This window comes from Sinohyriopsis cumingii, chromosome 12, assembly GCF_028554795.1.
Source record: "Sinohyriopsis cumingii isolate HCF-2022 chromosome 12, ASM2855479v2, whole genome shotgun sequence".
NCBI classification, from domain to species: Eukaryota; Metazoa; Mollusca; class Bivalvia; order Unionida; family Unionidae; genus Sinohyriopsis; species Sinohyriopsis cumingii.
The window spans coordinates 8,428,962-8,452,607 of NC_142972.1; the positions used below are offsets into that span (position 1 = coordinate 8,428,962).

The window sequence follows — 23,646 nt, forward strand, 5'->3', positions numbered from 1 at the left end:
ATGGTATTAGAGTGGTTGTTTACAATAAAGGTGACACCCTGTACAAAACATTGTGATGGTATTAGAGTGGTTGTTTACACTATAGGTGACACCCTGTACAAGACATTGTGATGGTATTAGAGTGGTTGTTTACACTATAGGTTACACCCTGTACAAAACATTGTGATGGTATTAGAGTGGTTGTTTACACTATAGGTGACACACTGTACAAGACATTGTGATGGTATTAGAGTGGTTGTTTACACTATAGTTTACACCCTGTACAAGACATTGTGATGGTATTAATGTGGTTGTTTACACTATAGGTGACACCCTGTACAAGACATTGTGATGGTATTAGAGTGGTTGTTTACACTATAGGTGACACACTGTAAAAGACATTGTGATGGTATTAATGTGGTTGTTTACACTATAGGTGACACCCTGTACAAGACATTGTGATGGTATTAACGTGGTTGTGGATAAAATGTTGGCACTTAAGTCCACACTCTACTCTAATGACACTACTGATATAATAGGCAGGGAATCTTTGAGTGGGATGCCAACACCTGGCAAGATGTTTATTAGAGAGATCCTGTAAACGTAAAAAACAAACCCACAAACTCAACAAGCAAGAATATATTTAGTCCACTAGGGAAATAACATACAATTTCAAACAGAGAACAACTGCTGTCATGAAAATCTTCAAATAATTTTCAGTCTTACAGATGAATACAATTATTTCACACATTAACATATGCTAATAAATAACTGAAACAATGGCCTTTTCTTCTTTTTTTAAGTCAAAATATTTCCTTAAGTGGAAATTGTTCCAAATAGCGTCCCATTCAGCCACCATGTTGGTATGCATAATATGTGTCAACAATGTCATTAAAGGTTCATAAATATAATTAAGGTTTTGGAATATAATCATTACTTGAAATTTGTCTCAGATAAATACAGCTATTTTTTCAAAGAATTAAAAATTTTTGGAATTATTTTGTTGTGAAAAATCCAAACATGCGTCAGATATCATTAAATTCATAATAATATTACTCCGGAATTTCTATATATAGGTTACTGATGGAAACTACCAAAGTACCGGTACAGTGCAAAAGTACTGTGGGATGTACTACAGGAAAAATACCATGGTATTTTGATAGCAGTGCACACTTCTACAAACAATATGCTAGTCAAGACTAAATTTGTATATGCCAGCATGGTACCCTGCGTAAAACAAATGATACCATAATTCCATGACAGTTTGTATCCTCATAGTATACCATAATTCCATGACAGTTTGTATCCTCATAGTATACCATAATTCCATGACAGTTTGTTTCCTCATAGTATACCATAATTCCATGACAGTTTGTATCCTCATAGCATACCATAATTCCATGACAGTTTGTATCCTCATAGTATACCATAATTCCATGACAGTTTGTATCTTCATGGTGGTGATACCTTGGAAGCCTGAACATCCACTCTTTTTTGTTAGGACAGTTCTTGTAATAAAAATAGTCAAATCACATTCTGCTGATTCTTTAAAAAAATATTTGTCATCTAAAATTCTGTCATGGTTTTAATGTATTTACAACTTTTCTTTTAATTTCTTTTTCCACCCAGATTGCATAAGCCAGAACGAGTTGCCAAGCAATGTGTCCTCACTTGGTACATATGAGACCAGTGTTTGAGAATTGAGACATTTATATTCAATCTGTTTGTATCAGGAGACACAAGATGGGTATATGAATAAAGAGCCAGTCTGGATCAAGCAGCTTCCATAGAGCATGGAACCAGTCTCTGTTTAATGTGGGCATGGACCAGTCTGAAAATACAGAGTCTTAAATCATTGCCCTAGACCTTTTAAGAAGGCAGGAAAAAAATGTTCATCACTGTATCCGGAGGCAGGTTGAACACAGTATAAGAAGTTCTTCTGTCAGAAAGTACATTTTTGTGAAACAAGTACAAACTAATACATTAAAAGCAGTTGAGTGCAACAGAAAGTATATATTTAAATCTGCCACATTAGGGTGGATTTTAATGTTCTTCTTTCTGTGTGAGTTTTATTATGGCAAAGAGTTGCTAGTTTTTCATAACATGATGAACATTCACTGTTTTTTTGTAATATAAGTGCAAAATTTAAAAACTGAAAAGGTGGTTTAAATCTTAAAAGGATTTGCCACTGACTGCCTCTCTATATGTAGGCAATACAGTTTCTTTGAATGTGCATGTAAGACATAACATTGTTATGGACTGTCTGATATACAGTATGTAAGACTTATGATTATCTATCTGAATTATACAGTTTGTAAGACATAGGATTATATATCTAATATCCAGTAAGACAGACATAGGATTATCTATCTGATATACTGTAAGACATTATCTATCTGATATACTGTATGTAAGACATTGGATTATAGATCTAATATACTGTAAGACATAGGATTATCTATCTGATATACTGTATGTAAGACATACTATTGTCTACCTGACATAGAGTAGGTAAGACATGGGATTATCTATCTGATATACAGTATGTAAGACATGGGATTATCTATCTGATATACAGTATGTAAGACATGGCATTGTCTATCTGATATACAGTATGTAAGACATAGGATTTTCTATCTGATATACTAAATGTAAGACATGGGATTATCTATCTGATATACTGTATGTAAGATATAAAATCTGTATAGGACTATCTATCTACCATCATTAATGTAAATATCCAGACACAACCTTTCTGAGTGTCATTATTTAAAATCTTCAAGCTGGAGCATAAACTAAGGGCTTTTTTCACATTCTAAAAAGGTGATTGAATATACAATAATCAGACAATGAAACTACTTTGATTACCCAAATTATCACCAGACAATGAAACCACTTTGATTACCCAAATTATCACCAGACAATGAAACTACTTTGATTAAGCCAAATTATCACCAGACAATGAAACTACTTTGATTACCCAAATTATCACCAGACAATGAAACTACTTTGATTACCCAAATTATCACCAGACAATGAAACTACTTTGATTACCCAAATTATCACCAGACAATGAAACTACTTTGATTACCCAAATTATCACCAGACAATGAAACTACTTTGATTACCCAAATTATCACCAGACAATGAAACCACTTTGATTACCCAAATTATCACCAGACAATGAAACCACTTTGATTACCCAAATTATCACCAGACAATGAAACCACTTTGATTACCCAAATTATCACCAGACAATGAAACCACTTTGATTACCCAAATTATCACCAGACAATGAAACCACTTGATTACCCGACAATGAAAGCGCTTTGATTACCCAAATTATCACCAGACAATGAAACCACTTTGATTACCCAAATTATCACCAGACAATGAAACCACTTTGATTACCCAAATTATCACCAGACAATGAAACTACTTTGATTACCCAAATTATCATCAATGAAACCACTATGATGACCTAAATTATCATCAGACAAAGAAACCACTTTGATGACCCAGATTATCATCAGGCAATGAAACAACTTTGATTACCCAAATTATCACCAGACAATTAAAGCACTTTGATAACCCAAATTATCATCAGACATTGACATTACTTCATTACCCAAATTATCACCAGACAATGAAACCACTTTCATTACCAAAATTATCATCAGAAAATGAAACCACTTTGATTACCCAAATTATCACCAGACAATGAAACCACTTTGATTACCCAAGTTATCATCAATGAAACCACTATGATGACCCAAATTATCATCAGACAATGAAACCACTTTGATGACTCAGATTATCATCAGGCAGTGAAACAACTTTGATTACCCAAATTATCACTGGACATTGAACCCACTTAAATGACTCAAATTATTACCAGACATTGAAACCACTTTGATGACTCAGATTATCATCAGACAATGAAACCACTTTGATTACCCAAACTATTACCAGACAATTAAAGCACTTTGATAACCCAAATTATCATTAGACATTGTAAACACTTTCATTATTCAAATTATCACTGAGCGATGAAACTACTTGTATTACCCAAATTATCATCAGGATTAAATAAAAGTGTTCTCAATGAGCAGCAACAAAATATGCTGACATGACACTATGCTGATGACACTATGCTGACATGACACTATGCTGACACAACATGTTCCACAACTTGTAATCACAGTTTTGTTAAACATAGTGGTGAACAACACTAGCATGCAGTTTTGACTAGTTATTTTCATCTCAGTTTTATACTTTATATGTGGGTCCTTCAAAAGCTCCCAGCTATGTTAGTTGGTACCTTTCAGGTGTCCTCCCATGTGGCCAAACATTTGTAATGGTTGTTATATGTTTATATATCCCCCCATAGGTCTGCAGTGTTGTTTTTCCCTTAGAAAAATCAAGTAGAATTTAGATATAAAAATTTATTTTAAATATTTTGGAATTGGGGCTTATATTTTTTCCTAACATTTTTAAAAATACTTATCAGGGTTCCTGGTCTGGTTCCCCAACTTTCCCAAAGTCTAAAGGGTTGAGATTATGGGGGTTGTACTTTCTGCCTGAGGCACATGCCAAAGGCTGGTTTCCTTCCCCGTTTCTCATTTGTGATGTTTAGCCAGATGATCTCCCTACTGTCCTATGGTTGCTGTGTGTTCAGTGCTATACTGTGTGGATGCCATCCTATGGTTGCTGTGTGTTCAGTGCTTTACTGTGTGGATGCCACCTGTGTTTGCTGTGTGTTCAGTGCTTTACTGTGTGGATGCCATCCTGTGTTTTCTGTGTGTTCAGTACTTTACTGTGTGGATGCCATCCTGTGTTTGCTGTGTGTTCAGTGCTTTACTGTGTGGATGCCATCCTGTGTTTGCTGTGTGTTCAGTGCTTTACTGTGTGAATGCCATCCTGTGTTTGCTGTGTGTTCAGTGCTTTACTGTGTGAATGCCATCCTGTGTTTGCTGTGTGTTCAGTGCTTTACTGTGTGAATGCCATCCTGTGTTTGTGTGAGAACTGGGTTTATAATCATGTTTATGCTTAGTTGTATACTGTTTTTTTATTTTGAAAAACAATGGCACAGAAGGGAAATTTATTCTTTCTTTTCCCCACGTTCCTTTTTTATTCATTTTCCAAAAGAAATTCATCTTTAATTGATGAGAGACATGTTGTGTAAAAGCTAAATAAAACTATGTGGTGTTATTTGTATGAGATGACTATCTTTCATTTATACAGGTCATGTCTTACAAAGGAAAGGTTTTGTCCATCTTTATTTTCCTTTTCCTAGACTTAACCTGTTTATTTTAGTTTATTCAGTGAAAGAATTAGTTCACCTTCATGTTCTCACTTTATATATTATATAGTGGGTTAGTTCTCCTTGATATTTCAAATTGAGATATTGTGGATTTGGTCATCAGACCTGTGTAATTGTATTAAGAATTAATTCTGTAATTACATTTCTGAATCAGTCTAAATTATGTAAAAAATAGAGTTTTATTCCCATCAAGTAAGCATAATTGATGAAATATTATGAATTTATCAATTAATGAAGCTTATACATAATCCCAGAATTAGAATATTATAAAATGTTACAATTTTAAAAGCGTTATAAATAATTGTACAAAGGGGGATAATTCAGCATTAGTTCTGAAATGGAATGTCTAATCAAGGAAACATACATTCACTGTATTATTCCCCTTTGTATGGTTATTGTACAAAACTTTCAAGATTGTAACAGTTTACAATATCAAATTTTAAAGTGAGAAAAAAAATGCAATTAAACTAATTTTTTATTAACTTGATAAAAAATAGTTCAAAAAGAAAACCAGGGAGCAGGTTACACATTTTTAAATTGCACAATAATTTTGTTATTTATATTTTTTTAAAGTTTATTACACACAATAAATAAAACTATCTCTAGGGCTGCATGGTGTCCACAATCCACAATATCTCTGTTGCAAACTTGTCAATGTCTATATATACATATATTGTCTAAAATGTATACTTGTCTTTGCTACATAAATATTTGTATCAATTGCACAGTTGTTAATGCCTATATATTTTGTATCAATTGCTTACTTGTTAATGCCTTTATATTTTATCTCAATTGCATACTTGTTAATTCCTATATATTTTGTCTCAATTGCATACTTGTTAATGCCTATATATTTTGTTTCAATTGCATACTTGTTAATACATACTTGTTAATGCCTATATATTTTGTCTCAATTGCATGCTTGGAGAATACTTGCCATATTTGTGTTGTAATGTCAAAATTGTTTGAAGCATTTTTTAAAGAAAATATGGCCTGTCTTTCAATTGTTAGAGGTGAGAAAATTTAAATAAACATATATCATTTCAGTGAAACATTTTACTGTTGCCGAAAATCTTTACCCTTTGTAACAATTTAAATATCAGAACTTGCTCTAGTCAAGAGTTGCATACTTTATCATAATCTGTGTCGTAGTCATGTTTAGACATAAATTTCTAGCAAGGACTGAGACTTGCTGAGCGTTAATCGGTCATGTTTAGACATCAGTTTCTAGCAAGGACTGAGACTTGTTGAGCATTAGTCAGTCATGTTTACACATCAGTTTCTAGCAAGATCTGAGACTTGTTGAGCATTAGTCAGTCATGTTAAGACATCAATTTCTAGCAAGGCAAGAGACTTGTTCAGTATTAATCAGTCATGTTTACACATCAATTTCTAGCAAGGCCTGAGACTTGTTGAGCGTTAATCAGTCATGTTAAGACATCAATTTCTAGCAAGGCCTGAGACTTCTTCAGTGTTAATCAGTCATATTTACACATTCAATTTCTAGCAAGGCCTGAGACTTGTTGAACGTTAATCAGCCATGTTAAGACATCAATTTCTAGCAAGGCCTGAGACTTGTTGAGCATTAATCAGCCATGTTTACACATCAATTTCTAGCAAGGCCTGAGATTTGTTGAGTGTTAATCAGTCATGTTAAGACATAAATTATTGCAAGGCCTGAGACTTGTTGAACAGTAGTCAGTCAATTTATGAATGTTTCATGCTCATTTAAACACATTAAGAAACCTGATAACTGCAGTGGTTCATGAACTTTCCCAGAGTTTACACAAATTAAAGTAATTATAGATTGGTCCATGATAATTCTGTGCATCACCAATGTCATTACATTAACACAAACACACTATAATAGTTTTACAAACAAAAACAAAAATAAACACCAGAAATGTAACCAGAACTCTCGATTTGTAAAAGATACAGACTGAAACATTATCATGTCATTTAGGATACCCATTTGGATTACCAACTTGCTGAGTTCATCATTATACTGGATTACCAACTTGCTGAGTTCATGAATGTACTGGATTACAAACTTGCTGAGTGCATCATTATACTGGATTACCAGTTTACTGAGTGCATCATTATACTGGATTACTAGTCTGCTGAGTGCATCAATTACTGGACTACCAACTTGCTGAGTTCAGCAATTACTGGATTACCAACTTGCTGAGTGCATCATTATACTGGATTACCAACTTGCTGAGTGCATCATTATACTGGATTACCAACTTGCTGAATGCATCATTATACTGGATTACCAACTTGCTGAGTGCATCGTTATACTGGATTACCGATTTGCTGAGTTCATCAATATGCAGTCACTGCAATTTAGATATACATTTTCCAGACAAGCTATATTCTGGCAAAGTTATAGCTTTCATTAGTACATCATTATCTTGACAGTGAGAATTTTTTTTTTTAAATATATGAATACTTACATTAATGATGGTATGTATCTAAACTGATAAATGTATCCTTTATTAGTAGTGGAAAGTGTGAAAATATGATACCTGAATCCTAGTGGAAAGTGTGAAAATATGATACATGTATCCTTTATTACTAGTGGAAAGCGTGAAAATATGATACATGTATCTTTTATTACTAGTAGAAAGTGTGAAAATATGATACCTCTAACCTTTATTAGTAGTGGAAAGTGTGAAAATATGATACATGTATCCTTTATTACTAGTGGAAAGTGTGAAAATATACATGTATCCTTTATTAGTAGTGGAAAGTGTGAAAATATGATACATGTATCCTTTATTAGTAGTGGAAAGTGTGAAAATATGATACATGTATCCTTTATTAGTAGTGGAAAGTGTGAAAATATGATACATGTATCCTTTATTGCTAGTGGAAAGCATGAAAATATGATACATGTATCCTTTATTAGTAGTGGAAAGTGTGAAAATATGATACATGTATCCTTTATTACTAGTGGAAAGTGTGAAAATATACATGTATCCTTTATTGCTTGTGGAAAGTGTGAAAATATGATACCTGTATCCTTTATTAGTAGTGGAAGGTGTGAAAATATGATACATTATCCTTTATTAGTAGTGGAAAGTGTGAAAATATGATACCCATATCCTTTATTACTAGTGGAAAGTGTGAAAATATACATGTATCCTTTATCAGTAGTGGAAAGTGTGAAAATATGATACATGTATAATTTATTAGTAGTGGAAAGTGTGAAAATGTGATACATGTATAATTTATTAGTAGTGGAAAGTGTGAAAATATGATACATGTATAATTTATTAGTAGTGGAAAGTGTGAAAATATGATACATATATCCTTTATTAGCAGTGGAAAGTGTGAAAATATGATACATGTATAATTTATTAGTAGTGGAAAGTGTGAAAATATGTTACATGTATAATTTATTAGTAGTGGAAAGTGTGAAAATATGATACATGTATCCTTTGCTTCTTGTGCAGTGCAAAGTATTTGAAAATGTGATAATAATAAGTACTTTTTATGTGTGTGTTGTTGTTCCATATTTATCGAATACTTATTTGTACACAAAAGCATGTATGTAGAACATTTATTGATGGTTGGGTGAAATTATGGTTCAAAGTATATGTTTTTTGAACGTCTGTACCAGTCTATCAATAGAAAATCTGATACATTTTTTAAGTTCATTCTTATTTGTACATCAGTTTACTTGTTAGTGTGGTCAGTAAACTTTGGACATATTTTTCACTGCATAGCATGGTCAGTAAACATTGGAAATGATTTACTAGTTAGTGTGGTCAGTAAACTTTGGACATGTTTTTCATTGCATAGCATGGTCAGTAAACTTTGGACATTATTTTACAAGTTAGTGTGGTAAGAAAACTGAATACATTGCTTAATATGGTTCTGAAATCCATATTTTAACACATATATTTTGTAAGAATTGGATGTGGGCAGTCCATATTAAGTAACCTCATTTACAACTACATCAGTATTTTATATTCTAAAAGAAATGCCATAATTTGACATTTTTTGGGACAAAATACTGCTGAGCTTTTTTGTATACAATCATTTTTGCTACCCTAATTTTTCCAGTTTAAATGTATTTGATAAAACATTAGTCATCAATTTATGTGCCTTCCTAAAAAATGTACAAACTCTCTTTAATTCTTGCTTGACTTATCCATATGACATAAGAGCACTAGAAATTGAAATTAGAGTGCACTGGACAGCAGCTTAACCTTTGATAGAACAAAAATCACTAAATGAAGAAGAATATTGTAGAAAATGTTCAGTTTCATTCAAATGGCAACAAATCAATGAAAGAAATATACAGGTAATTGGAGTGGAAGACAAATCAATAAAAACAATATACAGGTAACCGAGTGCAAGACAAATCAATGAAAGAAATATAGGGGCAATTGGAGTGGAAGACAAATCAATGAAAGAAATATACAGGTAATTGGAGTGGAAGACAAATTATTACATATTACATTAGGAACAATCAAACATTTTAGTCTTGATTTACTAAGATTAATGCAAATTTTAGTCTTGAGTTACTAAGATTAATACAAATTTTAGTCTTGAGTTACTTAGATCATTACACATTTTAGTCTTGATTTACTAAAATTAATACAAATTTTATACTATGATTAATACAAATTTTATACTAAGATTAGTACAAATTTTATACTAAGATTAATACAAATTTTAGTCAAAGTTGGGTAGATATTAATTGATAGCATGTGTGCCACATAGTACAGAAGGGATTATATCTTCAAGGTCAAGGTCATGGCTCAGTATTTTAAGTTGTCTTTCATTGTTTTTGTTCCACTCTATATAACTCAAAAGCCATTCACAGTAAGACTTTATTGACCTTAACAGTGGCACTAGAAGGTGTGTCAAATACCACATTTGAAGTCTTTAAGACCAAGGTCACAATGTAATGATTTCGGTTTCAGTCACAGCCCTCCACCCATTCTATAGCTTAGGAGATGTTTAACATGAAACAGATGAACTTGTTATGCTTATATAATGGCACTAAATGTTTTGCATTTCACATCTGGGATTCTATCTTCAATGTCATTGTCACAGGTCAGTACTTAAGGTTATTTTGTTTTCTTTCTGTATATTTTTAAAGCTGCTTGAGGTAAAGTATGGGGATTAATCATGCTATATTTCTAACTGATGACATCTTATTAAATCACAAGGTTTAATTTTCACAGTTCAAGGTCACTGATAAATTGTTTGTCTTGTGCACTTTTGCTCTAATGCCTTTTGAGACTTAGACACGAACTGGGTTACCTTCCATGTCTGCCTAGTAACAGCACTGCTAGAAAGACCACACATATCATCATTGTATAATTTTGGTGACCTCTTCTATGACAGCAGGTGTGGGACAAAAATTCACTAAATTTGTTTGCGAATTATTTTTCATTTATACGGATAATTCTAAGTAAAAACAGGACTATCTACATTAGGCAAATTTTCAATAAGAATAATATTGCTGAAGTAAAACTCAGAGGAAAAGAAAAATTAATTATGAAATGTGTGGATCATTTAGGTACTAAAAATAAAAGGATATGAAATTACATTCAACACAGTATTATTGTTCTCTGTAGACAGTCGACAAAGGTGTATGAATGACAGTTTCCACTTCAAACCAACACACAATACTGTTTTAGATTTCTGATGACAAGGATATTATTTTCTTTAGTCTCAAATATTATGGACATCTATAATATAATATAATATAATATAATATAATATAATATAATATAATATAATATAATATAATATAATATAATATAATATAATACATAAAGTCCATCTTCTTTACATGGAAGGTGACCTATTCAATGAGAATTTTTAAAGATTTATCTCACTTTTATATCAGTGCATAGTACATAAACATGCCAGCCTGGATCTTATTGGCATTTTCTGTCACTGAAAACAGGCAGGGATTGGAAAGGGAGACACATATCCTTTCACTGAGAACAGGCATGGATAGGAAAGGGAAATACACATTCTTTCATTAACGAGAGGCAAGGATTGGAAAGGGAACTCAATCTTCAGATTGAAATTTGAAAGTTATGTTGATAAAAGTAAAATGTTTTCATTTATGTTGAATGTATACACATTAGCTGTCCAATTATATGGCTTCTTAGTTTGTAAAAAAATAAAACACATGACTGTATAACCTGTTATTGTTGTATATGTAATAAAAGTCATTGTCTAAATATCAGTGAATATCATAATGTTGACCTTTGCCATAGTGACTATTATAATGTGAACTTTTGGCATGGTGACTATTATAATGTGAACCTTTGCCATGGTGACTATTATAATGTGAACCTTTGCCATAGTGACTATTATAATGTTGACCTTTGCCTTAGTGACTATTATAACGTGAACCTTTGCCATGGTGACTATTATAATGTGGACCTTTGCCATGGTGACTATTATAATGTAGACCTTTGCCATGGTGACTATTATAATGTTGACCTTTGCCATAGTGACTATTATAATGTGGACCTTTGCCATAGTGACTATTATAATGTGAACCTTTGCCATAGTGACTATTATAATGTGAACCTTTGCCATGGTGACTATTATAATGTGAACCTTTGCCATAGTGACTATTATAATGTGGACCTTTGCCATGGTGACTATTATAATGTGGACCTTTGCCATGGTGACTATTATAATGTGAACCTTTGCCATAGTGACTATTATAATGTTGACCTTTGCCATAGTGACTATTATAACGTGAACCTTTGCCATGGTGACTATTATAATGTGGACCTTTGCCATGGTGACTATTATAATGTGAACCTTTGCCATGGTGACTATTATAATGTAGACCTTTGCCATGGTGACTATTATAATGTTGACCTTTGCCAGCATTGTGTACATGTCACAAATAATGGACTTGTATTTTTCAAAGGTGAAAATTTGTTGTCAGCATAAGATGTATGTTTTTGGTGAATAAACTTATAGAATATGTTTTTGTTTCTTTTCTCTCTTTCCTTTATTTTTCCTCACAAGAATCTGATATTTCTTAAGGTTTATTTCCAGCAAATGAATCTATGCTATGACAACATTTCATAATAATAAATCTATAGTTAAATATATACTTCAGGTCTTAAGTGTTTCAGTCATTATGAAATTATCTTGTTTTCAGTCAAAATTTTAAGCAAGGTGGACCCAGATGATGATGGACACCTTTTTCAAGAATAAAATGAATCCTGTATTACAACTCTATAGTTTTAAACCAAGTAACAGAAGAGATTAAAAACCAAAAAGTTTTGTAAAAGTAAAAAATAATTTATTTCCCCAAAACAGAAAGTGGACAATTAAAAATAACATATGGTACAGTGAATGAAACCCTAACATGTTCTGAAGGTTCTATAGCAAATCCAAAAGTATTGAGTATTCCAAATGAGTTCCAACAGTGTTCAGAATGAAGTACTGATGTGCCAATAGTCTTGATGTATGGCAATGATATAATCCAAAATGTCTATAAATAAATTAACAGTAATTACAAAACAGTTACTAAATCCTAGAGCCTAAGCTTCTTATAATTCAAATGAATAATTAAAATAAATATATTATATCTTCTCCACTGAATTAAATACAAGTATTTGTCTCATCAAAGACTGATGTTTATGCATGGTGTAACTAATTCTGAGGTAAATATCCCTTATAAGAAAAACTAATATGCCATTTCAGAACCAGAACAAAGTTCAAATAATCATTTCAAAATCATGCAAGAGGGTGAGGTACTTTAGCTATCCAATCAGGAATTATGTCACCAAGTTTTCCTAAGGGAAATCCCATTATATTTGTCATCAAGATTTCTTCTACAGCTTCAAAGGTCGAAAGGCCAAAATAACATGTTTGCTCAAACAAAATAGCCTCATCCTAAAGTACAAACCCAATATAGTACAAACCCACTATCTATATGTTTACCAAAATGACCTCATCCTAAAGTACAAACCCACTATGTTGAAGCTATATAATATAACTGATACCCACTGGGAATTCAGAGATAACCCTGACCTTAATTTCTATAGGTTTAACTTGACTGTGTCCTACAATGTCCTAATAATGTATCACAAGAATGCAAAACTAATTTCTGCTAAAATTATTTGTCATATTTGCATCACTGATTTGTTCAAAGAACTTCCAAATGTTTTCCCAATCATCTTTCCAGTTTTCATTGTCGATTATGATGTAATTGATGTAAGCCTCACAATTATCAAGTCCAGATGTTATCATATTCATTAAATGTTGGAAAGTTGAAGGTGAACCTTTCATCCCAATTTTGTAAATGCAATCATCGATTCCTGGCAATGGGAATGAATTTGTTTTGGTCACACTGTTCACTTTTTTACAATCAGAACAAATGCAGAAAATACCTTGTTTTGGCATAAGAATACACAGTAAACTCCAGTCACTTTTACTTGGTGCATTAAATCATTCTCCAGCAAATATTGGATTTCTTTTTTTTTAAACATTCCCGTTTGATAGAATCAATCCTGTAAGGATGTTGTTTCATGGGAACAGAATCTACAATTTCATTAACATGGTAGTTTTTTGTGTGGATTTATTGGAAAATCTGGAAACAAGTGCTCATATTGAAATAATAGCTGTGGTAGCAGTTGCAAATGTTTCTGGTCCAGATTGTATATTTCCAAATTCTGAAGGTTGGTTACAACAAAGTCACTACAATCTGATTCCATACCATCAATGTGTGGGACATGCACAATTAAACTGCTTGAATGATTTTACAAGGCTATCTCTATCAACATATTCCATTAAGATATTTATGTTGCAAACCCAAGCATGTTAATGATATAATTTAAGCCACTTTCGTTTCAATTGTTAAAGACCATAATACTTAAACCTGGAGTGGAGTTTGATTTATGGGTAAGAGAGCCAGGCTGAAAACTCCTTTCCTTTTGGAATTCTGTCATTCTTGCAACGACATAAGCCATTTACAACTTTTATTGAACTAACAGCAAACAAAAAATTATAGGCAGACGATTTAAACTGTTGGAAGCCAAATTAATGCATAGCTTGCTGGAAAGTTCTAGACATAAAATGTTATCTTTGGATATATTTGGGAAGGCAAAATTGAGTTTTAAAAAACTTCATTGAAGCTTTTGCTATTGTTTAGTCTTGTTTAAGATGATTCATCCTGTAAGGATGTTGTTTCACAAGTATAGAATCTACAATTTCAACGTCATGGTCGATCTTATTTGTTCATGTTGGAACATCTGGAAGCAAGTGCTCACATTAAAGTAGTAGCTGTTTTAATTCACTTTTCTCTTGTGACAGCATATGCAAAACTTTCTAGTCCAGATTGTCCAATACTTCCGAATATCGAAGACTGCTCATACCAAAGTCAATACAGTTTTATTTCATGTCGTCATTTAAATCCTCACTGTGTCAGACAGGTACAACTAAATTGATTGAATAATTAACAGGGCTATCTCTATGAATATACTCTTTTAGCATATTTAAGTGGCAATGTTGATTTTCATTTGCCTCCCATGAGTATTAGTAAGTCACTTACTTTCTTTTTAACTTTATAAGGACCATGCTACTTAACCTAACGAGGATCTTGAACTAATTCAATAACAGCAAAACAAAGCCAAATGAATACCCTGATCCCAATCTTTTCCTGTATTAAAGCAATAAGGCCGAATCATGCTCTTCTCATGCTGAAATGGAGATGATATACACTATTGGAAGCCTAATGCATTCGTAACTTGCTAGACAATTCCTGACATAAAATCTGACCCTTGATCAGATTGGACAGATTTGGGAATATCAAAAAGTATTTTTAAAATAACGTTATCAAAACTTTTACTATGGTGTCAGTTTTAATATTCCCCAAGGGAATAACTTCTGGAAATTTTGTGGCTGCACACATTATCGTCAATAAGTATTGGTTGCTTGACTTGTACTTAGGTAATGACCGACACAGTCTACCATTATTTTGCTAAATGGTTCGCCAAATACAGGAATAGGTTGCAGATGAGCCTCGTGTGTCCTCTGATTAGGTTTTCCTACCATTTGCCAGATGTGACAATATCCACAGTATTTGCAACCATCACTTTTAATTTTCACCCAGTAAAAACCACTTAAGATTTTGTAACATGTCTTACTGACTCCTATATGACCAGCAAATTGAGGTTCATACGTTAGATAATGAATTTCCTGTCGATAGGACTTAGGAACAACAATCTGATACCTGACTGACCATTCGTCACCAGCAAGTTCCTTAGATGGTCTCCATTTTCTCATATAGAGACCAATTTTCATAAAATAGCAAGCTGGTACTTGTATGACTTCAGTTTTGCTAATAGCCCTATGAAAGAAACAGGATATCTCAGGATCTTGTTCCTGTGAGACAACTAGTGATTGTCTTTTGTCACCCTGATTAGAATTGAGAATGAGTAGTAAAAAGAGGATTACTGTGATTATTACTTCTTGCTTGATCAATACTAGGAGCAAAAATGACCCCATCAAAAGAACGACCAATAAATGTGTCAGCTAAAGGACAGTTTCCTGATCAACATCATTCTCAACAGCTCTCTTTGGTATGCATAAGAAGTGTATTAACCAAGCATTTAAATTTCTATAGGATAAACATTTTGATCCAAACAGGCTTGTCAGTTGCAAATGGATTAACCACAACATTATCTCCAACTAGGTCATTAACTAGTAATAAAGGAATACCCTCATTGGGTCACGGGTACTTAAGCTAAATTTGATGACAAATTAACGCAATGGAGAGGAAGATTAACAAAGCCGCATTTTAGTTCATGAATAAGAACACTTTCATTAGAAGACTTCTTGAAAAAGACAATGGATTTAATAATAAATGACTAAGCAGCTCATGTGTCTCTTAATATTTTCATAGAGATAGGCTTGGCAAAATCACCTACAAGTCATATAGAACTTTTCGACATGACTGGTTCACAATATTCAACAATAAAATCAGACTGGTTTGTTTGACCCAAAAAGTGTAATGTTTTCAATTCAAGACAATGACCTTAACCTCTAAAAAAAAGAGAATTTGAAATAGTTTTGTTTTGTTCTATCGCTTATTTTTCAGCCTTTATCAATCAAAAATAACATGCCCTTTCTTCTTGCAACATATGCACATAATACAATATATGGATTTCTGATCAGTCTTATCAGAAGTTTGATTCCTAAAAGGTGTGTTAGACTGAGATTTCAGAAAAGTCGCATGACACTTAAAACTTTTTTTTAATACAAACACATGCAGAGAAATACTTATTAACAAGTTTAACTTCGTGAGTCAAGCAACAATCAGCTGGACTGGCAGCATTTTCTAAAGTTTCAACTTTTTTCTCATCAAGGTTGGTATTGATATAATTATTGACACAATTCTTGAACTCTTCAATCGATATGAATTGTCTGAGTTTATCATAATCTTTATCAACCTTCTTGTCTGTGCACCACCTATCAAATAGTTAATTTCCTATGCAAACTGGACATGAGCTTTTCCAGTCTCTTTTCTTCAATTCCTAAATCATTGTCGACATGCACCAGGTACCAGCTCACAGCCTTTCATAATACACATCATAATTAGCATTTCGTTTACCAACAATGAAATGTAGACTTCACAAGCTTTGCAAATAAATACAGGTTGTAATATAGTACTTTTTAGGGGTAAAACATACTTTGATTATGCAATGCTTACCTGAACTGTTGCCTAGCTAACCTATTTACGTGCCAAAAACTTACCGTCTGTTCTATGTGAATACATCCTCCCACAGCGTGGAGAGATGTCAGTGTAACCTTTTGCGCACCACTCTGTATGTTCCATGGTCGTAGGCAGAAGGTAAATATTACATGTCATCTCTTCACACAGACGACGATTACGCAAGACTTCAGAGCGGGGTGGGAGGAGGGCATTCGGCAATAGCGGCAGGTAAGTATTGCAAAATTAAAATTAGTTTTACCGCCAACCCCATCCCCTGTTTGTTAATATCAGCAATTACTTATCCTTGCCACTATTTGCGTACCTGAATTTGCCATTTATTTGGGTAGGCTGATAATCTCGTCAAACTGATAAAAAACAGAAACTGAGTTGTACTCGATGTCTCTCTGAACCTCATGTTCTGCCTTAACAATGGGCCCCAGAGAGGAACAAAAATATAATGTTGTTGCAGTGCTCTAATTCCATAATGGGAGGGAGTAACTTGATGTTACGATGAACAACCTCCAAAATGGGAGGACGCAGTGGTTGCAGTGCTTCATCTCCGAAAAAGGAGGGTGCAAAGCGCTGTCGCAGTACTCTTCCTCCCTAAGCTGAGGGTGCAACCATCTATTCCTGTGTTTAACCTCCCTGATGGGAGGGTAGAACCTGCTGTAAAGCAGAGACAACCAGTATCAATTTACAGGGCTTGAATCTCACCTCTTCAACTGGAGCGAGTAGGAACACAGTTTGAATGTGAGGTTTTGAAGGAAGTTTCACTCAATGGTTCAAACGGGGCTTGGTAAATTACCATAAAACACAAGAAAGATTCCATCTGGGCATAAGAGAGCGGAAGACAGTCTTTGGAGCACTAAGTACTTAATAAGATCGGCAAGGTGCGAAGCTGAAGGGATTCCGTGCCCTGAGAGTATTTCAGTGTGTGGGAAATGGCAGCCCTTGATAATAGATACTGAAAATCTTATGGTCTTAAAAATGAGAAGAAGAAGAAAGGAAATCAGTAAAGGACGTTACATAGGTGAAGATAAGATCAACGTGTTCTTACTGCGCCAATCACAGAAGATTCTCCGCCTGGCATCATAGACCATGAATGCAAAAACTCTCCTGGCCTCAATGATGCAACTGGCAACTCGGACCGAAGATTAGTTATGGTGGAGAGATGGCTTGAGATGAGCCAGGCCTGAAAGTGGAGAATGTGTTGGTTGTTGTGGAGGAGAAGGGATCCTCGGTGTTGCTACAGGAGATCCCTTCTGTGAGGTACAGACCTGGGTCGGTCGTTGAACCATATCGCTGGGGCAACAATGGGGAATTGAGGAGGATCTAAGTAGTGGAATTTCTGACCATTTACAGAACTTAAGGAAGCAGTCGGAAGGTGGGGAATGCATAAACGAAATGACTATCCCACTGGAAGCTGAATGCACCTCATGCCCATGCTCTCTGATCCAGGACAGGAGACACGTAAAAAGGAAGATGTTATTGAGCCTGGTCGCAAACAGGTCCACAAGGGGTCTTCCCCATAGTGAAAACATGGTTTCTGCTATTGATTGGTAAAGAAACCATTATATTGGTACGGTTCAATCTGTTCTGGACAGGCATTCCACGAATACGTTCATCTTGCCCGGAATGTGGCAAACTCGGATTGCGAAATTCTCTGAGGCTGCCCAGATGAAGAGTTTGCATATTTTCACGCAAGATAAGGGGCACATGTGCCTCACTGACGTGATAGATATGATATGCGGGGCGTATTGTTTGAGGAAGCCAAAACACATCAGCTCCTTATTCTGCAGAATCACCATTGCAATGCTAGAATACTGCTTTCATTCCATGGGTGTTGAGGATGAGGGACAATTCGACCGGAGTCCAAGAACCAAATATACTTATGCCCTTTGGCTCTAATTGAGCACCCGAATCACAATTTGACAATCAGCGAGCAGATAGGAGTGAGGATCAGGTGCGTGAATGGGAACCCCTACCAGGAATATGTCTCGATTCATCCACAAAGCAAATAGTGGTGAAAATACGGTCCTAGAGGGATCAGGTTTGATAGAGAATATTGTAAGGTTTCCCTTTTGCAAGAAGGAGGAAGTGTAGAGGACGCATAAGGAGACATTTTAAGAAACCAATCGGCTGTGGCGTTGAAGGTTCTGAGTAGGAAAAGATAAAGGCGAGCAGAGAGCAGGGTTATGCTCGTAGTATATCTAAGAGAGCCGGGATTTGATCTACCCGATCCAAAGGAACCTAGGCCAGGTTGCTTCATGAGGAAGTTCATCTCCACATAAACGAAGTCCTAAGATGGAACAAGTAAGAGACCCTATTGAGTTACAGTTGAACAAGAGCTGAACAGATCCTAATGAACTGACTAAACTGGGACATCGTGAATCAGCCAGTCTTCAAAATATTGGAGAATCAATGTTCCCAGTATTCAGAGGTAGGCTGCTACCACTCTCACGATCCAGGCGAAGACTCCGCGTGCAGGAGAGATTCTGAAAATCAGAACCTGGAATTGAAAGACTTTCTGGTCAAGGCAAATACGGACATATTTGCGGTGTGGAGAAAAAATTCGGGATGTGCAACTTAGCATCCTGAATGTCGATGGAAATGACCCAGACGAACGGACGAAGAGCGTTCTGACTTGAGGAGGTTGTCTCAATCTCAAAGGATTTCTCCAAGAAAAAGTGAGTGAACGGGGAGAGATCTATTATAATTCAACATTTTCTGCGTTTCTTGGTGATCAGTAAGATTGGGTATTAGGAGGGAGACTGATCGTTCAAGGCCATCTTGAATGTCCATTTTTGCAAAAGGCTGTGCACCTCTTCCTCAATTTCACCATATTGTGACAGGGCAAAGAAATGAAAATCGGAATATAAATCTCTAAGTAAAATTATCAAACTGATGGGTATATTCAAGTTATCGGGGGGAAAATGTACAAGTCAAATTGTTTTTTATTTCTCAGGCAGAATAAAGTCACTACTTTCACTTTCAGAATCTCCTTTACTAATTTCACTAATAACATTGACGTTGTTTTCATTTTCGCGATCTGACAAACTTTTTCAACTGCCTCACGCGCGTATTAATAATCTTTTTCTTCTCATATTCGTCAGCTAATTCTGATCTAATTTTATCATTCACGCTTGAGAGAGATTTGAATTTTTAACTTCTTTATCTTTCACAGACTGGAACATAGCCTGCTGTATAGGCTTTATAAATCTATACTCCGCTGGTAGTGTATATCTATCTTCAAATTTACATGTTTGTAATAATTGAAAATAAATAATTTTTTCAGGATCAGGTTGAATTTTAATGCCTTCGTTTTATATATATATATATATATATATATATATATATATATATATATATATATATATATATATATATATATATATATATATATATATATATATATATATATATATATATATATATATATATATATATATATATATATATATATATATATATATATATATATATATATATATATATATATATATATATATATATTGACCAGGACGATATAATACAATTGTGTAGTATAGCGCAATCACAAACCTCTAGATTACTAAATAAATATTTCACTAACGATTCTGTGTCTTTTATAGTCATGAATACGCCAATGTAGAATATTCCAGAAAATACGTTTGGAAATTCCCAAACAGAAATACGTAATAATGAGTTATTTTTGGAAAATCCCAGGCCATTTTAGAAAATACGTTTGGAAATCCCCCGTCATTTTGCATGGCAGAATGTTGAAGAAAATCACGTGAGCTATTTTTGGAAATCCCGTCATTTCTGGAATATTCTGTGCGGGCGTATTCATGACTATAAAAGACATTGAATCGCTCTCTCCCAGTCAGTCTGGAAGTGCATTTGGGAGTGAACAGAGGTAAGGGAAATATTTTGTTAAACTGAGTTGTGATAATTATCACACAGATGGTTAAATTATTTTATATTTGTATAAAATTAGCTACGATGACAAAAAAAAATAAATCTTAATTGGTGGTATGAATATTACACAGGAATAAGCGAGGTAACTACTTAATTACTCTACAGGAGATAGCTTAGCTTGACAGAGTTATCTATCTTCACCTGTTTGTATCAACACAATGGTGATACTGAAATGTTAGAAAAATATTACGCAGTATAAAACGGGGTAATTACTAAATTACTCTACCGGCGAGAGCTTAGCTTGACAGAGTTATCTCCCTTCAACAATAATGAAAAATTATATTTTGTTTATATTTCTTAAAGAAAGCAGATCTGTTAATATCATCTGCAACATATTTTACCGAAAGCATTGAAATATCAAAATATTTTCCAGCTACGTGCATTGATTGAAATATCATGTCTTCGCCAGCATCTGTATTTACAGACTTAACAAGTTTTGCAATTTTTGAATTTTTACCAGTACAACCAAATCTGCTGTTCTGGATTTGTATAATGGCTCGCAAATTATTTAAAGAGTTATCGAGTTTATACCATTAATATGATCGATCACAAGACCGTCTTCGATTACCTCCTGAAAACATTCGTAGACAAACCTATCACTGAAATAATGTTCATTCCCCTCAGTACTGATCATGAGATAACCAGCAATAGTGACATTACCAACTGGTTTATTTAGTCGACAGTTCCTGATTACACCATCACGAGATGCCTCGTAATCCTTGATAATAGGATGTTATACAAATTATTTTTGCTCCATTTATATAATAATATTATTTGTTTAAATGATTATTTGTCTAAATAAATATTTGAAAATCTGGCTAGATAATATTTTACCGGTTTTAAGACTCATCATTATCAGTGTTGTTTTTTCCTTCATAATATCTTTTCAGTTCTGTTTGTTTTACCACCACATTGCACACACAAGTAATTCACTAAGACCAGCTCTGGCTGACCCGATGGAAACTCTGATTAAAAGTATTCGTAATGCTAATAAAGAATTTCGCATAGATGGCGCAACTCATGTGTGGTCAACGTTCAAAATTATACGCAATAAAACCAAAGTCATCGATGCTATAAAGAACGACCAACGAGCGGCGACTATTATTAATTAATAACTCGACAATTAAAGTTATTTTTTTCAGAGTAAAGTTTATTAAGGAAGTAGATGATACTTAGATTATCAGTGACAAACGTGGCCCTGTCCTTCATAATGAAAAATCGCCGTATTAAGTAACAATTCCAAACCATATTATGAAAGAGCGTATCCTGTGACCGCGGTTATTTGTGCCATTTATCCGCTGAATGACCAACCCAGCGTTCATGATCTAAAACCGATGAACTTTTCGAAAATAAACTGTGTAGCCGAATGAGTAACAGAACATTTTACAAACGCGACATGTCGAAATAAACTAAAAGATCAGTGACGTGAAATAAACAAACAAATGGGCTGAATCAGTCAAAGATAAAGGAGCTATAATAAATGATGTTGCTGAAATAGGAAAGAAATTAAAATTCCCAAAAACTTTAAGAACGATAACCGGAGAGATTTTATACGAATCAAAGTATAACTCGAAAGGAGCTTCAATTGAAATTATTGATCGTAATGCACATGCGTGGACTAATGCAGTAACAATATTTCCACGAAATCGAATGGTTTAATTGTATCAAGGAGATATATTTGATTTTATTAACAAAATAAGTAAGAATGATTCTGTATCCGTGTGGCTGTTTCAAAGTTCAGATAATGGAAACTATGATCAGTTTGTACGGCCTAATGGAGACATTTACAACACAGAATCTCTCCATGAAGAAATGAAGAATCTTGCGGTGAAATATACCCATGACGATGCTGAAAGATTACTGACCAGTTGTTTTACCGTTCCGTCAGTTGCTGCTCATTTAGCTAGAGAGCGAAATTCGTGGAAACCAAGACGATTTGATTTTCTTGAAGAAATATAAGGCAGTTGTGTCGATTACGGACACGGTGGATTATGTAACACCAGATACGATTATAAGGATGTTATTTCGGTTGATATAGTTAAATGTTGTCACTGAAGTTTTCTTAGAATGGGAGAGTGTTCTAAGTATTTTGAGCGATTTGGACATCCACCACAAGAGATGGCCAGAGTATCAATAAACGGACCATTGCCAGATTTTTATTTGACTGGATTCGCTTGTATCGAGATATTTAAGTTCGCTGAAAATCTTCATCCGATTTTTTATGTATGGTTTGGCTAACACTTTTTCAGAAAAAATGTGGGCACCAACAGAATTATTACGATATATGCTGGATGTAAAAATGCTAATATCGTTGATAGTAAATGAAGCAACTATCATATAGTTCGCCTAACAAGTTTGGTTATCATAACAAAATAAATATTCTGATGATGAAAAATCCTGAAATAACTGATTTTGAAAATAAAATCGCAAAAGATCTTGGCAGGAAAATAATTGGTAAATTCACCCAAGGAGGATCATATGATCATAAACGACATTGTACAAAATTGATTATAGATGATGCTGAACTAGATTTTATAATTACTGATACAACAAATAGAAACACATTTATAAGTTGAAGTAATGTTAATTTATCAGACGGAACAAAATTAGATACTATTGTGAGTTATATTTTTGGTGAGTTACCGTAGTTTACTCATTTAAGATCTTC

General features: G+C 33.9%; 1 protein-coding gene across 1 annotated transcript in view; it reads left to right on the forward strand.

Moving 5' to 3' along the window:
* The window catches only part of LOC149785976 (popeye domain-containing protein 1-like), a 153,615-nt gene extending 150,343 nt beyond the window's left edge, over window positions 1-3,272 (forward strand). Inside the window, exon 5 of the mRNA XM_089976236.1 lies at window positions 1,609-3,272. Within this exon, the coding sequence (XP_089832362.1) occupies window positions 1,609-1,676 (68 nt within the window). The 3' untranslated portion in view covers window positions 1,677-3,272. The remainder of the gene's footprint in view (window positions 1-1,608) is intronic.
* Window positions 3,273-23,646: the final 20,374 nt, after the last annotated feature.